Raw genomic sequence first — 18,471 nt, forward strand, 5'->3', positions numbered from 1 at the left:
AACCACTATGGAGAACAGTATGGAGGCGTCTTTAAAAACTAAAAATAGAGTTATCATATGATCCAGCAATCCCACTCCTGGGCAAATATCCAGAAAAGACAAAAACTCTAGTTTGGAAAGATACATTCACCCCAATGTGCATAGAACCACTATCTACAATAGCTAAGACATGGAAACAACCTAAGTGTCCATCAACAGATGAATGGTTAAAGAAGTTATAGTATATATATCTGCATAAGACTCATCATGTACAAGGGAACCACACCATTCATGGTTGACTTATCAAAATCAGTGGAGGATGTAAGGTAATGAGAGGACATATTCAAAGTGCTGTTAAAATTTCAAAGAATTTGCATATGCTCCTTTAATTCTCCCTGTTTTTGTATTGAGAGAGTCAGCTGATTTATTCTCTTTTTTAAAACTTTATCCAGGTATAATGATGCACATTATATCGCACACATTTAAAGTGTACAATATGACGAATTTTGACATATCCATACACCCTTTAAACTGTATAATTAATATCCATTAATTCCAAAATTTTCTTCATACTTCTTGATAATCCATTCTTTACTCTCTCCTCACTACTATCCTCAGGCAAAAATTGATATGTTTTCTGTCAACAGATATTAGTATGTATCTTTTTTTTAAATACATTTATTTATTTATTTTTGGCTGCGTTGCCTCTTCATTGCTGTGCACAGTCTTTCTCTAGTTGCAGTGAGCGAGGGCTACTCTGTTGCGGTGTGCGGGCTTCTCATTGTTGTGGCTTCTCTTGTTGCAGAGCATGGGCTCTAGGTGTGCAGGCTTCAGTAGTTGTGGCACGTGGGCTCAGTAGTTGTGGCTCGCAGGCTCTAGAGTGCAGGCTCAGTAGCTGTGGTGCATGGGTTTAGTTGCTCTGCGGCATGTGGGATCTTCCCGGACCAGGGCTCTAACCCGTGTCCCCTGCGTTGTCAGGCGGATTCTTAACCATTGCGCCACCAGGGAAGTCCCTAGTATGTATCTTTTAGAATTTCACTTAAATGGAGTCATAAAGGGCATATTCATTTTTATCACACTTCTTTTATCCAGATTAATTATTTTCAGATTTGTCCTGGTTGTTAAATGTACAGCTGAATAGTGTTCTATTGTATGGACATGCAACTCTTTGTTTAATCATTCAACTGTTGATGGACTTTTGGATTGTTTCCAGTTTTTTTGCTCTGACAAATAGAGCTGCTATGAACATTTGCATGTAAGTTTTTGCATGATTGTATATGTCTTCATTTTCTTTGGTTAAATATTTAGATTTATGTTCTAGGTCACATTTTCTGTCTTTCCAGAATTTCCTTTGTGTGTGAATTTTTACATATAACTTTCTTTATACCTATAATTATTTAAAACAGTTTTGAATTTCTAAAAGACTTTAAATTGCTTAAATATTTTTTTTAAATTGACATCCAACTAAATTTCAGTGTCATCAGAGAATGTGGCCTGTATGGTACTTATTATTAAAGTTTTTGGACTTCTGTAATTATAATATGTGATTATTGTTTGTTAGTGTTTTATTTATGGTTGGAAAGAATGAAATTTTTATCGTTAGATATTGAAACTCTGTACTTCTTTCATCTTATTTTGTATATTATCCAACTATATCAGATTTCTTTTGATTATTACTTAGGGATTATTTTTTCCCTAGCTTTTTATAATTAAACCTTCTGTAGTCTTAAGTTTTAATTAGATTTAATTTAAATAGCATACTGCTGGATTTTTTTAACTCATTTTTTAAGTTTTACTAGAGTTCCTAGTCCATTTAAACTTATTGTGATTATGAAGATAGTTAAATTTACTTCCACTATCTTATTTTGTGTTTACTATTTGCCTCATCTTTTCTATGCTTTGTTATTTATTTTCCTTAATGTTCTGTTTGGGATAGATTGGATTTTTCTCAGTATATATTTTTCTTCTCTTTGTTCAAATATTTTAATTCTACTTGTGCAATATTAGAGACCCCATTAGAGATTTGGGAATTTAAAATTAAGTTTAAAAGGTATACAACTGGGCTTCCCTGGTGGCGCAGTGGTTGAGAGTTCGCCTGCCGATGCAGGGGACACGGGTTCGTGCCCCGGTCCGGGAAGATCCCACATGCCGCGGAACGGCTGGGCCCGTGAGCCATGGCCGCTGAGCCTGCGTGTCCGGAGCCTGTGCTCCGCAACAGGAGAGGCCACAACAGGGAGGCCCGCGTACCACAAAAAAAAAAAAAAAAAAAAAGTTATACAATTTATCAGTCTATTAATTATTTTTCTCAATAACAAAAAGTTTCCTGAGCATTTTAACTTTGTCCATATTCTAGCAATTTTTATGCTTTTATCCCCTACTACATTAGTTTCCATCTGTCAGGTTTAACCAATGAGAAGAGATATTAGTGGCTTATAAAATATTTCTTAAATTGGATCTCACAGATATATTTTTATCTTTACATAAATATTATCAATCTAAATAGTCATTTGAAAATATTTCAGGATTATAAATGCTTAATACAAGTGAATTTTCAATGTCCCCTTTTACTCTGAGTTTGCATGTATTGTGCCTCCTGTCATTTTCCTTCACTATTTGACCCATTCATCAAGATACTTGGCAGGTATGTTTTGTAAATGGCAGCTATATCAAATAAAGCTGAAAATTCAAATAGCCTTTAATTCTGAAATTCCACATATTGGTATACATCTCACTGAAGCTCCTATACAAGGAGACACATTGAATAATTTTCTTAGCAGCATTGCATTTAGTACCAAAAATTGGAAATAGGAGAATGACACATAAAGTGTTACATGCCAATGCAAAAGAATGCTGAGAAAAGTGCCTTAAAATGAAATTTTAAATAGACATATGCACACAATGTTATAAAATATACACACACACTTATAAATTCACAGTAAAGATGAACCTTAATTCCTGCTTAATGCTGATAAGGGTGTTGAAGCAATAAAATTGTTACTGAAAGCAACCCCAAATAGCATGAGAACCTGGATACCTAGAACTCAACAAAGACTACTGAAGTAGAAGATCTTGGAAATGTAACCCAGATCAATGTTCTTCCTATCTGAACTTATCTGAGACAGGGAATCATATATCAATGACAAACAAATCTCAGAGGACTTTAAAATGAGGCAGAGAAAGAATACCTCAGAGCACCCACACTATCTGCCATGCACATTTATTGGTCCAAAATAATACAGTAATAAAATTAGCATGGCTATGCTAATCATGAGTATAAATATGCTTTATAACACACTTTTCATCCAATACGCATTTGGTGGGAATTGGAAATATGGAAGAAAGAGAAAGGAAATGTAAAAATTAGGAAACCAGGATTTTCTAATAGGAACATGTTGAAAAGGCAGTATTAACCCTCGTCTCTAAGTTCTTGTTTATTTTTAGTTCTATATGGAGTTATTTAGAAATTAGGATCAGTAAGGAAGAAGAGCAAGACCCAGAGATGTGGCAGAGCTTAGAGTTTCAAATGATTTTGAGTAGAGCCAGCATATGGCTGTAATTAGACATCACTCCCTGCATACAGATGTACTGAAAGATATGGGAAAATGACAGCTGTGGCTTAAGGATTTCTGAGGATGCTAAGAAAACAAAGTAATTGGAGTCCCATAATAACACATAGACAAAGGACTTCAAACATCAAGTTACCTAGCATAGGGAAGAAATTCCATTAATTTCTTTTATCTTTTAATTAGGCTGTCAATTATTTGCTTGAATACTTCCAAGTATGGTGAACTCATGATTATCTTGAGACAGACTTCTCCCTGGCTGGAGAATTCTGAATGTTAGAATTTTCTTTCTAGGATGTGTTAAAATCTACATCCATGTAAAGGGGTAAGGAGAGTAAACTTTAAGACAAATTACAGTAACTAATCATTTTGGAGAAGAAAATCAGACAAAAATTTCTAAGCAGAGAACTCAAAGACAATTCTCTACATCCTTCAATTATGGTTTATTGGTAGTTTTGGAGCTCATAAATTACATATCTATCAGAGGAAATCTGACATCAATCAGGGAAATGCATCAGAGGGCTATTAGCATGAAAGTCCACAGTTAAAAATTAAATAAACAGATAACAGGTCTTTTGTGCATTGAATTAAAAGAATGATTTTGTAAAATAAGTGTAGGAGGCATAAAGTTTCCAAATGAAGCCAGAGTACTTACTCTGATAAGTGACACAAGGGAAAATTTTAGTATATAAATTTATTTCAGGGTTGGCTTTCATGACTGGAGTTGTAACAAAGGCCAAGGGCAGAAACAAGTTCCAACTATAATCTAGAAGAAACTTGGAAGAAGTTTACATTCAGAGGGAGATCCACATGGTAGATATCAGGGAGGTAGTCTTCCTAAAAAGCTAGAAGTCTTGAAGCAAAAATACTGACTTACAGAAATACAGTGATTGACTGAGCTTTTTATGCCAGGATAAAGGCATATAACGTTGTTTAATTTGATTCAAGAACCAGGAGATTTGGTTGTCTGTAAATTTCTCCTTAAACTAAAGTAGAATTACTTCTCTAAGGCCACTATGGAATCATCTTTATTTAACCTACATTTTTTTTTTTTTTTGCGGTACACGGCCTCTCACTGTTGTGGCCTCTCCCGCTGCAGAGCACAGGCTCTGGACACACAGACAGGCTCAGTGGCCATGGCTCACGGGCCCAGCCACTCCACAGCATATGGGATCTTCCTGGACTGGGGCATGAACCTGCGTCCCCTGCATCAGCAGGCAGACTCTCAACCACCGTGCCACCAGGGAAGCCCTAACCTACATTTTTAAATGATAGTGTCATCTGGACCAAAATCCTGGTTGGAACTTAATTCCTTCCAATGTGTCCAATAGATAATTCCATTATTTTCTTCCTTTTGTATTATCTGTTGAAAAGTCAGCTATCTGTCCTATTGTTGCTTCTTTGAAGACAATATGCCTTTTATTCTCAGACTGCTTTAAACAGATTTGCTTCAATTTGATTTCCATAGTCTGACTATGATGTGTTTGATATGGTTTATCCTGCTTGAGGTTCACATACCTCCATGAATACATGGGTTTAAAAATAGCATTCCAGTCATTATTTCTTCAAATACATCTTCTGCTGTTGGGTGTCTAGTTACATATCTGTTAGATCCTTTCACTGTTTCTCTTATATCCCTATGCATTTTTCTTTATTTTATATTCTTTTTCCTCTCTGTTCTTCAGTTTGGATATTTACAATTAAATAGTCTCCCAATACCCTAATCCCATGTTCTTTCTGCTGAATATGCTGCTAAACTCTTTTTAATGATTTTTTTTTATTTCAGAAGTTATATTTTCTCCTCCTGGGAATCCCCAATATTTTCCTACCATAGATTCCACTTCTATGGTAGTGTTATCTATCTCTTCCTCTGCATGCTTGAACAAATCAATTAAAGTTATTTTAAACTTATCAGCTAATTTCACTATCTTAGTCAACTTCAGTCTGTTAGGTCTGTTTCTATTGTCTGTTTTTTCCCTTAGTTTAAATTCAGAGGTTTCTGTCCTTTCTCATATGTAAAAATAAAAAATTTATCTAAGGACATTGTGATCATGTCCTTAAATGTGTGTCAACTTGACTACACTTTCCAGAATGCCCTTTCATTTACGTTTCCAGTTAGTGTAGGCCATAAGGAAAATTCCTGGGAGACGGAGGGTGGAAAGGAAGCAGCAGCCATTTTTGTAGCTTGTATATGTTGCTGCTGATATGCTGATTCCTTTCATTGGAATGATGTAGAAGCTAGACCTGCAATTGCTCTACTTTCCCATGAATCCTCCTTCAACTTCTCTGAGTCCTAAGCCAAATGTGTGTATGTCAATTGTGATGAAGGGCTCTGGTTTCTGCAACATACTCTCTTCAACAAGGTCAAAAGCAATAAGAATACATATGGGTTTCAGTCCATCCTAGTGAGGGTCTAGTTCATGCATGTGGGTTCCATCCTGCTTGTACCTTTGTTATTGAAGTCCATTCTAGTCCCTCTCCCAGTACTAATAGGGGAATTCAAGCTGTTCTTTTCAAGGTTACCACTGAGCTGGAAAGCAGGGGATAAGAACAGGTTAAGTTAGAATGCCACAAAGCTCACTGTTCTTACTGAAATTCAGCTATTTTTTTCTGATTAAGTGTTCCCCTGGTTGCAAGCTTGTGGTTAGTTTCCAGATTTCTGAAAAAAGTTGATTTCTGGTGCATTTTTTCCTAGTTTACTTACCGTTTTATAAAGGGAAAGTATCAATCAGTTCAGGCTGCCCTAATAAAATACCATAAACTAGGTGGGTGGCTTAAACAACAGGCATTTATTTTCTCACAGTCCTGGAGGCGGGAAGTCCCACATCAGGGTGCCTGCATGGTTAGTTTCTGGTGAGGCTTCTCTTTCTGGCTTATAGGTGGCCACCATCTTGTTGTGTGCTCACATGACCCCTTCTTTTTGTGCAAGCAAGGGGAGAGAGAGAGTGCATGAGTTCTCATGTCTCTTCTTATACAGACAATAATCCTACTGGATCATGGCCCTATCTTTATCACCTAATTTAACCTTAATTATTTCTGTAAAGGCCCTATCTCCAAATAAGTTACATTAGGGGTTAGGGTGTCAACATATGAATTTTGGGCAAGGGCGTGGACCACAAACATTCAGTCTGTACCAGGGAAGGATTTTTGAAGTTTCTTACTTTACCATTTTCAATGATTTACTCAAACATTTTACAAATACGTGTTTTATTCATGTTTTTCAGTAGTTCTCAAAGAAGAGTTCAGGAACCACTTGTTCTGTCATGGCTTGAGGCAGAACTATCTACTCCTTCCTGTTATATTTTTATATATGACCTGTCCCTTTTTTTCATAACAAATCTTAACAATGGTGTGTGTCTGTTTTACTAGAGGAAAAGTCAGTTCTTTTTGTTGGGAATCTGAACATTTTTTATTTGATTTCTGTTTTTATATTAATTGATTCTACATTTTACTTTCTGAAATTCATTTTCTAGTTTCTTGGTTTGTATCTAGCTTCTTGATTTGGTAAGTGTATACTCCCAAATGAAACATGACCCCTTTCTGGTGTATATAGAGTCAGAGATCTTCACCTAGAAGTGTAGTATCAGTCAAGCCACAGGATACTCAGATCTTCTTCCAAAGTTTTTACCAATGGTATCCAATATAAACAACATCTCAAAAATACAGGGAGTTTTAACTCTTTGATCTTGGGCTCATTTTAAAATTCTTAGTCCATCTTAGCCCATCTCCTACAGGCATACCTACCTACCTTCTTAAATGAGTTAATGCCAGGAATAAGGAACTTTCTCTCTAGCTACTTAATAATAATAATACTTGATATTTCCAATACTCTCTTTTTGAAAGCTAATATATGTAATGTTAAATAGACATTTTACTTTTGATTAATTATTGAGTTAGGAACTCATTTGACATGTAATAACTCTAATGGCATCAACTGTATTAACATTATCATATTTCTCATCGGAATAATTGATGCATTATATTATGCTAATAAGTTTCCTGATAGTAAAGATCCTTCTGATCCTCTACTTGGATGAGCTAGAAGTTAATTTTAATCCAAATCAGATAAGAAGAAGTAAAGCTGTCACTGTTTGCAGATGACATGATACTATACATAGAGAATCCTAAAGATGCTACCAGAAAACTACTAGAGCTAATCAATGAATTTGGTAAAGTTGCAGGATACAAAATTAATGCACAGAAATCTCTTGCATTCCTATACACTAATGATGAAAAATCTGAAAGAGAAATTAAGGAAACACTCCCATTTACCATTACAACAAAAAGAATAAAATACCTAGGAATAAACCTACCTATGGAGACAAAAGGCTTTGATGCAGAAAACTATAAGACACTGATGAAAGAAATTAAAGATGATACAAACAGATGGAGAGATATGCCATGTTCTTGGATTGGAAGAATCAACATTGTGAAAGTGACTGTACTTCCCAAAACAATCTACAGATTCAGTGCTATCCCTATCCAACTATCAATTCCATTTTTCACAGAACTAGAACAAAAAATTTCACAATTTGTATGGAAACACAAAAGTCCCCGAATAGCAAAAGTAATCTTCAGAAAGAAAAATGGAGACGGCGGAATCAGTCTCCCTGACTTCAGACTATACTACAAAGCTACAGTAATCAAGACAGTATGATACTGGCACAAAAACAGAAATGTAGGTCAATGGAACAGGATAGAAAGCCCAGAGATAAACCCACGCACATATGGTCACCTTATCTTTGATACAGGAGGCAAGAATATACAGTGGAGAAAAGACAGGAGGCTTCCCTGGTGGCACAGTGGTTGAGAGTCTCCCAGCTGATGCATGGGACACGGGTTTGTGCCCTGGTCCAGGAAGATCCCACATGCCACGGAGCACCTGGGCCTGTGAGCCATGGCCACTGAGCCTGTGCATCCAGAGCCTGTGCTCCACAACAGGAGAGGCCACAACAGTGAGAGGCCCGCATACCACAAGCAAAAGACAAAAAAGAAAAGACAGCCTCTTCAATAAGTGGTGCTGGGAAAACTGGACAGGTACATGTAAAAGAAAGAAATTAGAACACTCCCTAACACCATACACAAAAATAAACTCAAAATGGATTAAAGACCTAAATGTAAGGCCAGACACTATAAAACTCTTAGAGGAAAACATAGGCAGAACACTCTATGACATAAATCACAGCAAGATCCCTTTTGACCCACCTCCTAGAGAAATGGAAATAAAAACAAAAATAAACAAATGGGACCTAATGAAACTTAAAAACTTTTGCATAGCAAAGGAAACCATAAACAAGACGAAAAGACAACCTCAGAAGGGGAGAAAATATTTGTAAATGAAGCAACTGACAAAGGATTAATTTCCAAAATTTACAAGCAGCTCATGCAGCTCAATATCAAAAAAACAAAAAACACAATCCAAAAAAAATCGACATTTCTCCAAAGAAGATATACAGATTGCCAACAAACACATGAAAGAATGCTCAACATCACTCATCGTTAGAGAAATGTAAATCAAAACTACAATGAGATATCATCTCACACCAGTCAGAATGGCCATCATCAAAAATTCTACAAACAATAAATGCTGGAGAGGGTGTGGAGAAAAGGGAACCCTCTTGCACTGTTGGTGGGAATGTAAATTGATACAGCACTATGGAGAGCAGTATGGAGTTTCCTTAAAAAACTAAGAATAGAACTACCATACGACCCAGCAATCCCACTACTGGGCATATACCCTGAGAAATCCTAATTCAAAAAGAGTCATGTACCACAATGTTCATTGCAGCTCTATTTCCAATAGCCAGATCATGGAAGCAACCTAAGTGTCCATCGACAGATGAATGGATAAAGAAGATGTGGCACATACATACAATGGAATATTACTCAGCCATAAAAAGAAACGAAATTGAGTTATTTGTAGTGAGGTGGATGGACATAGAGACTGTCATACAGAGTGAAGTAAGTCAGAAAGAGAAAAACAAATACTGTATGCTAACACATATATATGGAATCTAAAAAAAAAAGACATGGTTCTGAAGAACCTAGAGGCAGGACGGGAATAAAGACACAGACCTACTAGAGAATGGCCTTGAGGACATGGGGACGGGGAAAGGTAAGCTGGGACAAAGTGAGAGAGTGGCATGGACATATATACACTACCAAATATAAAATCGAGAGCTAGTGGGAAGCAGCCACATAGCAAAGGGAGATCATCTCGGTACTTTGTGACCACCTAGAGGGGTGGGATAAGGAGGGTGGGAGGGAGTGTGATGCAAGAGGGAAGCGTTATGGGGACATATGTATATGTATAGCTGATTCACTTTGTTATAAAGCAGAAACTAACACACCATTGTAAAGCAATTATACCCCAATAAAGATGTTAAAAAATAAATAATAAAATAAAGTGGTGATGACCTGAAAAAAAAAAAAGTAGGATATGTGTAAAATAATTCTGCATCATCCAAACAATGGAAAACTTTGCAACCATAGAAGGAATAGGAAAAATTCATACACTGATATGAAGTTTCTTCCTGTTTACACAATTATGTTAAAAAAAAAAGTAAGTTGCAAAGCAAAGTATATACCATATTAGCATTTAAAAAGAAGATATGGATATATAAATATTTATATATTGATGTATATAATACTTTTATATATGTACATGTGTATCTTTTAAAATATTTATTTATTTATTTGGCTGCACTGAGTCTTAGTTGTGGCATGCGAGCTCTCTTAGTTGCGGCATGTGAACTCTTAGTTGCAGCGTGTGGGAGCTAGTTCCCTGACCAGGGATCGAACTTGGGGCCCATGCATTGGGAGCATGGAGTCTTAGCCACTGGACCACAAGGGAGGTCCCTACATGTGTATGTTTATGTATATTATGCACATATATAAACATGCAAACTATATCAGGAAGTGGTCCAGGGTAGCATTGCCAAGGAAATGTGGAAATGACTCTTTTCTGTCCTTCCCTGCTACCCTCAGATCCATGGTGGCCTCCTCATAGGTGTCACCGTCTTTAAAGAAAGAGTGGTACTGCCCCCCATCAAGAACACTGATGGTGGATCCTGAGGGTCACTTTGCCCTCTCCCAGGGTGTTCTTCAGAAGCACTGTGCGATTCATATAGCTGTAGTGCTTTTTCCAGAGTTCTTCCCCATCCTTGTACAGGTAAACCAGATGGGAAGAGTGCTCATGAAACCACACTGTGGCAGGGACAGCTGGCAGCTGAGCTCAGCACTTTCGCCCACCAGGACCACCTGGTGGCTCCTGGAGCTGCTCACAGTGAAGTGCTCTGCGGAAGAAGCCCGAGAGCGGATTTATTCTGACGGCCACAGGAGAAGGCTTCACCTAGGTCCCTCTGCTCTGGACACATTGGCCTTCTCCCTGATTCTTGATGCCAAGTCCTTTCTGACTTCAGAACTTTGCTCTCAGAGATATCTTCGCTCTGACAGCAGTGCTCTTCTCTCAGACCCTCCCATCACTGTCTCCTTCTTACCTCTCAGGTTCCAGCTTAAATGTCAACTCCTTAGAGAAAAATTTTGTCACCATCCACTTCCCATTTCCCCTAATCATATCTTCAGTAGCACATATTATTACCTGATATTTTTAATTCCTGTCTTTATTTTCTCTCATAACCAGCTAATATGTAAGCCACACAACAGAGTCTCTATCTTTTTTTAAAATTCTCTTTATTATCCCCAGTGCATAAAGCATTGCCTGAACGTGGTAGGCACTCTGTAAATATTTAACAAAGGAATGTGGATAGTCCCCAATATTGAGAGGTGGGAGGTGGACCACTATTGCTGAACAACAGCCTTTACTTATCAGATACACCAGCTGCTTTTTTCAGTATCAGTTTTTGGTGAGTTAAAAATGGCCACAAATATTTTGATGCTCCATCCATGAAGAGAAAGTGCCTATGTCCCCTCCTCTTAAAACTGTGCTCTGATGTTGCTTTGCTCAATAGAATATGGCAGAAGACAACCTGCAATAGTTTCTGGGTCTGTCTTAAGAAATGAGCTGGTCTCATTTGTTGCTGTTGTTGTTCTTGTACCATTCTTTCTGGAAGCCGTCGGCAGCCATATACAAAGTCTGACAACCCTGAGACCATCATGACAGAAAGGCCATGGGTTAACATGTCACTTGACTATCCCAGGGGATCCCAACCTTCCAGCCTGCTCCACCAAAGGGCTAGACATGTGAATGAAGCCACCTTGAGCCCTTTGGAACACTCCACCCACTAGCTGAATATACCAAGAGACCTCAGTCTATGTCACGTGGAACAGAAGAGTCACGCAGCTGAGCACTGGCCAGAATTCCTGCCCAACATGATGTGAGATATAATAAAATGGTTGCTTTAAATCACTAATTGGGGGGATAATTTTCTGTGAAGCTATAGGTAACCATAACAAGCTCCTCCCATAATCTTAGTTTTTCCTCTTTTTGATTATGCCAGATTCATTCCTGTCTCTGTCAAGAGGGTTTATCCTTTTCACTGTAAGGTATCCAAATTATTAGACTTAAGGCCTATTGCTCTAAGAGAAATTTGTGGACAGCTCCAGCTCACGCCAACGTCTCCTTTATCTGAGGTCCTACTAAACTTATAATTCATATCATCACATAAATGATCGTGGTTTGTTCTTAAATATAAGGGATCTATTCATTATGACTTGTCAGTGAGAACTTGAGTCTCCCGAGAGTAGATGTTAGCCAGGTGTCTGTCTCTTCTCCTTGGCACAGCGTTGCAGCATGGAGCTGGGGCTCAGAAAGACACAGAAACTGAAATAACATTTTATAATCATAGGTTGTTTTAACACTAATTTCTATCCTCAGAACTAGAACAGAAAGGGTAGACTCTGAGGAACAGCAGTGGAAAAGCCTCCTCATTTTCTTCACTGTCATTTACCTTCACTATTTTTCTTTATAGATGTGACACACTATGAAAAAGAAGTAGATATCCCTACCTGAGGTGATTACTATCATCTGTAAGAGGAGAATGTCCACTGAGTATCCAGATACGTAAGAAAATGCCGGCTCCATCACACCTGGAAAATGAAATAGCAATTGTGGGATCAGGCAGAAAGAATCATGGTAACTCAGAAAAAAAAAACAGAGAATTTTGAAATCCTGTCTTTTGAGAGAATTCCCTTTGATGTGCAACTAAATGATTTAGTCAAACCACAGGTGTCGGACACACTGATATTACGTCTTTTCCTCTTTCCTTCCTGTGCCTTTACTGCGGCTCATTGTCTTCATTAGATTACTATTGTGAAGGGCATCTGTGGTAGACGAGAGCATAAAAGGTGTACAGAACCAGGTATGCATATGCCACACGCACTTGGCCTCATCTGCATCCTGGCTTAAGCCTCTTGCTCAGTTCAGAGACCTGGCTACTGCCTCTGAGGTGACCTCATTTCTTAATGGGAACACTTGTGTGCCCTCTCCTCTGGGCGACAAGCCAGCTCTAGCAAAACATTCATAATCCCACTGTTATTGGCAGGGTCTGACCTGCCTGGATCCATGGACCTTCTGGCTCCACCCACTACTTCTACATTCACAGGAAATGCCACATCAGGGAGGTGGGATCTAGATTCCCCAGCAGTTGCCCAGAGGGCCTGTGTAAAAAAAATCAGGTAGAACGGTGTGTAAAAAGTATCAAACAGAATGGTGTGTTAACTGCCTGTCAGATAAACTTGGATCAGTCAGATACAAGAAATTAGAACAAGTAAGAAGATAAATGCCTGTCCTTTCTTGCTTTATTTCCTAATTTCCCCCCTCACTCTTGCTGCCTAAATTGCCACCCTACTCCAATAAACATTTAGTAATAATTTGGACATGGGCTCTTTTTTCTAGGGATCCTAAAGAGAGAGAAAAAAAAAACACTGCTTAAGTATGGAGTTACACATTAGCATGCTGGAATTAGGAACATGTATTTGGTTTCATATACTCAACAGTTAAGCAACATCTGGTTCATGAAGAATCCCAAATATGTCAATAAATAAAATGCTAGATTTTACCTGCTGGAAAACGGAGTGCATAAATGCAAAATACAAGCTGTGTAAATCTGTTTTGAGATGCGTGTTTTATAATACAAGAATATAAAATAATGTATTAAAGGAGAGAAAAGTTACAGGTAAGGTGTCTCTTGCAGTGATTTAATATATCTATTTAAAAAATAAGTGGAATTGGAAAGAGTGTGATAGATGAAAGCAGTGTCAAAGAGTAGGGGTAGATATCTGCAAAACATCAACTGATTAAGGGCTCATATCAAAATTTTAATTATAAAAATTATTTTTAAGGTAGATATGCTGAAAGAAAAATAGTTAAAGGACCTGAACAATCTCAGCATAGAAAATACCCAAATAGCAGTAAAGATAAGAAAAGGTAGAGACCCTCGTTAAGAATCAGGAAAATGCATATTAAAACCACAATGCAATATCACACTCACTAGAATGGGTACCATAAAAAAGGCTGACAATACCAAGTTTTGATGAGGCTGTGGTGTAATGTGGTGTAATGCAGTGTACAGGACATTTCTCATGTTCATGGCTGGTGAGAGTACAGTGGTGGGATGATATTTGAAGGCACTTTAGCATCTTCTACTAGAGTTGAAAATAAACATAGCCTATGATCCAGCAATTCTACTTTAGGAACATAATCAATAGAAATGTATGCACAAATGCACAAAAGACATATAGAATAAATTTCCAGATAACATTATTGGTAATAACTAGACTGGAACAATACAATAAGCCTAAACATACAAGCCAAGAGGGAGAAAAGGAGGAAGAGCTGCAGCCTTACAGACTTACTGAGTTACTCCTGCAGAAAGTGGGGAGAGAGAGGGAAAAGCAGGGGAGGGGGATGGCACGGCCGTTTATCTGTCTCCTCATCCGCTCTCCCTCTTGTTCTGCTCACTCCTGGTGTCAGCCTATCCTCCTTCCCAAACCCTCCCATTCCCCCGGTGGAGCACCCCCTTCACTTTCCTTCTCGTCCTCTGTGTTTCTCCTTTCTTTCTTCCCTTCCCCCTCTAGCATTGCCACCTTCTCTCCTACACGCATGCAGGCATATAAACGTAGGTTTTTGATGCTGTCTGCCTGTTGACCCCGCTGTTTTCATGTTTCCAACAGGTTTTTCTTCCCCCAATCCCTCAGCTGCTGCTGCTGCTGCTCAGGAGGTCAGATCTGCCACTGATGGTAATACCAGCACCACTCCACCCACCTCTGTCAAGAAGAGAAAGTTAAAGAGCAGCAGTAGCGGCAGTAACAGTAGTAACGACAGAGAAGACTTTGATTCCACCTCTCCCTTCTCTTCCACTCCTTTACAACCCAGGGATTCGGCATCCCCTTTAAGCCCGTCCTTCTCCTGCCTGGGGGTTTCAGTGGCCGCTCCCAGCCACGTATGGATACAGAAGAAGCTGCGTTTTGAAGACACCCTGGGGTGTGTAGGGTTTGATGCGAAGATGGCTGAGGAATCCTCCTCCTCCTCTTCACCTTCACCAACTGCTGCAACATCTCAGCAGCAGCAGCTTAAAAATAAGGCATATTAATCTCTTCTGTGGCTTCGGTGCATCACGCAAACGGCCTAGCCAAATCTTCTACCACCGTCTCTAGCTTTGCTAACAGCAAGCCTGGCTCTGCTAAGAAGTCAGTGATCAAGAACTTTAAAGATAAGCCTACATTACCAGAAAGCTACATGGATGAAACATGGCAGAAACTGAAAAAAGCAGTGGAAGCTAATCCAGGATAGTACTTCGATTAAGAACAATTTAGAAGAACTCTATCAGGCTGTGGAAAATCTCTGTTCTTACAAGATTTCTGCAAACTTGTGCAAACAGCTGAGACAGATTTGTGAAGATCACATGAAAGCACCAATTCATCAGTTCAGAGAGGATTCACTGGATAGAGTTCTTTTTCTAAAGAAGATCGATAGATGTTGGCAAAACCATTGCCGACAAATGATCATGATCAGTAGCAGTTTTTTGTTTCTGGATAGGACTTACGTTCTTCAAAATTCAATGCTACCGGGCTTCCCTGGTGGCGCAGTGGTTGGGGGTCCGCCTGCCGATGCAGGGGACATGGGTTCGTGCCCTGGTCCGGGAGGATCCCTCATGCCGCGGAGCGGCTGGGCCCGTGAGCCATGGCCGCTGAGCCTGCGCGTCCGGAGCCTGTGCTCCGCAACGGGAGAGGCCACAGCAGTGGGAGGCCCGTGTACCGCAAAAAAAAAAAAAAAAAAAAAAATTCAATAACCCTCCATTTGGGAAAGGAATAGTGAAGCAATTGATAGAAGTTTACTCCAAAGCCTTTTAAGCATGCTCTCTGATTTGCAAATTTATCAGGATTCTTTTGAACAACGATTTTTGGAAGAAACTAACCGACTCTACGCAGCTGAAGGCCAAAAATTAATGCAGGAAAGAGAGGTTCCTGAATATCTTCATCATGTAAACAAACGTCTAGAAAAAGAAGCAGACAGACTTATTACTTACTTAGATCAGACCACCCAAAAGTCATTAATTGCTACTGTGGAAAAACAACTTCTAGGTGAACACTTAACAGCGATTCTTCAGAAAGATTTAAATAAACTCCTTGATGAAAACCGAATTCAAGATTTATCTCACCTGTATTAGCTCTTCAGTAAAGTTCGAGGTGGCATTCAGGTTCTCTTGCAGCAATGGATTGAATACATTAAGGCATTTGGTAGCACTGTTGTAATTAATCCTGAAAAGGATAAAACCATGGTTCAAGAATTGCTGGCTTTTAAAGATAAGGTTGACCATATAATTGATATCTGTTTCCTGAAGAATGAAAAACGTTTCAATGCCATGAAAGAAGCATTTGAAACATTCATTAACAAAAGACCAAACAAACCTGCTGAACTTACATCTAAGTATGCAGATTCAAAGCTTCTCGCAGGCAACAAAGAAGCTACAGATGAAGAACTTGAGAAAATGTTGGATAAGATTATGATTATATTTATTTATTTTATTTATTTATTTATTTTGCGGTACGCGGGCCTCTCACTGTTGTGGCCTCTCCCGTTGCAGAGCACAGGCTCCGGACGCGCAGGCTCAGCGGCCATGGCTCACGGACCCAGCCACTCCGCGGCATGTGGGATCCTCCCGGACCGGGGCACGAACCCGTGTCCCCTGCATTGGCAGGCGGACTCTCAACCACTGCGCCACCAGGGCAGCCCCTACGATTATATTTAGATTCATCTGTGGCAAGGACGTTTTTGAGGCCCTTCTATAAGAAAGATTGAGCCAAGCGCCTGCTGGGAAGAGTGCATCTGTGGATGCTGAAAAATCAATGCTGTCCAAACGCAAACATGAATGTGGAGCTTCTTTCACCAGCAAACTTGAAGGAACGTTTAAAGACATGGAACTTTCTAAAGACATCGTGATTCAATTCAAACAGTATATGCAGAACCAGAATGTACCTGGGAATAGCGAATTAACTGTGAATATCCTGATGGTGGGTTATTGGCCAACGTATGTGCCTATGGAAGTTCATTTACCACCAGAGATGGTAAAATTTCAGGAGATTTTCAAGACCTTTAACCCAGGCAAACATAGTGGCGGGAAACTTCAGTGGCAGGCAACCCTAGGACACTGTGTGCTAAAGGCAGAATTTAAAGAGGGTAAAAAGGAACTCCAGTTCTCTCTTTTTCAAACACTGGTGCTGCTAATGTTTAATGAGGGAGAGGAGTTCAGTTTAGAAGAGATCAAGCAGGCTACGGGAATAGAGGCTGGAGAGTTAAGGAGAACACTGCAGTCATTGGCCTGTGGCAAACCTAGAATTCTGATGAAAAATCCAAAGGGTAAAGCTATAGGAGATGGTGACAAGTTCATTTGTAATGATGATTTCAAGCACAAACATTTCAGGATAAAGATCAATCAAATTCAGATGAAAGAAATGGTTGAGGAACAAGCAAGCACTACAGAAAGAGTATTTCAAGACAGTATCAAATTGATGCTGCAATTGTTCAAATTATGAAGATAAGAAAGACAGCCACAATCTTCTTGTTTCAGAAGTGTACAACCAGTTGAAATTTCCAGTAAAGCCTGCTGATCTTAAGAAGAGAATAGAATCCTTCTCTAGGAGGTCTGCGTCTTTATTCCTGCCTTACCCCTAGGTTCTTCATGACATTTTTTTCTTAAATTCCATATATATGTGTTAGCATACGGTATTTGTCTTTTTCTTTCTGACTTACTTCACTCTGTATGACAGACTCTAGGTCTATCCACCTCATTACAAATAGCTCAATTTCGTTTCTTTTTATGGCTGAGTAATATTCCATTGTATATATGTGCCACATCTTCTTTATCCATTCATCCGATGATGGGCACTTAGGTTGTTTCCATCTCCGGGCTATTGTAAATAGAGCTGCAATGAACATTTTGGTACATGACTCTTTTTGAATTTTGGTTTTCTCAGGGTATATGCCCAGTAGTGGGATTGCTGGGAATCCTTAATTGACTGGGACTACATGGAAAGAGATAAAGAAAATCCAAATCAGTACAATTATGTTGCATAAAATGTTGGCCTTGGAGCATTTGGTGTCATAAGCAGTAGCCAGTGGATAGAGTAACCTGTTATTATTTGACTTCTTTTATACTACCAATGACCAAATGAAGCAGTGTAATGGAAATAGTTGAGTGACTTTTCAGTGGTTAACATGCCCATTTAAAGAGTAATACTTACCTTTAAGAAGAATGTTGTTGAACTCTTTGCATGTTATTTAGTATGATGTGCAGAAAACTCTTAAGAAAGTACCTGGTCTTCATGATTACTATTTGGAACTGGGGAAGAGGTCCCTATGGCTATTTAAAAAAGAGGAGGGATGTTCTTATGTACCATTAATTATGAAGCAAAAGGTTTATTTGCTTAAAATGTCATTTAAAGATACTTAAACTGCATGCAAACTTTA

The 18,471-nt window shown here is 38.8% G+C and overlaps 1 protein-coding gene and 1 pseudogene across 1 annotated transcript in view; both read left to right on the plus strand.

Annotated features, from left to right (window-relative positions):
- LOC132515552 (putative selection and upkeep of intraepithelial T-cells protein 1 homolog) overlaps positions 1–10,871 on the plus strand; it is a 36,397-nt gene extending 25,526 nt beyond the window's left edge. Inside the window, 1 exon segment of the mRNA XM_060141937.1 lies at positions 10,714–10,871. Coding sequence (XP_059997920.1) covers positions 10,714–10,871 — 158 coding nt within the window.
- A 3,791-nt stretch (positions 10,872–14,662) lies between these two features.
- On the plus strand, positions 14,663–18,078 carry LOC132516200 (cullin-4B-like; annotated as a pseudogene).
- Positions 18,079–18,471: the final 393 nt, after the last annotated feature.

The sequence above is a fragment of the Lagenorhynchus albirostris genome, chromosome 2 (assembly GCF_949774975.1).
Source record: "Lagenorhynchus albirostris chromosome 2, mLagAlb1.1, whole genome shotgun sequence".
In the NCBI taxonomy this organism is placed as follows: Eukaryota; Metazoa; Chordata; class Mammalia; order Artiodactyla; family Delphinidae; genus Lagenorhynchus; species Lagenorhynchus albirostris.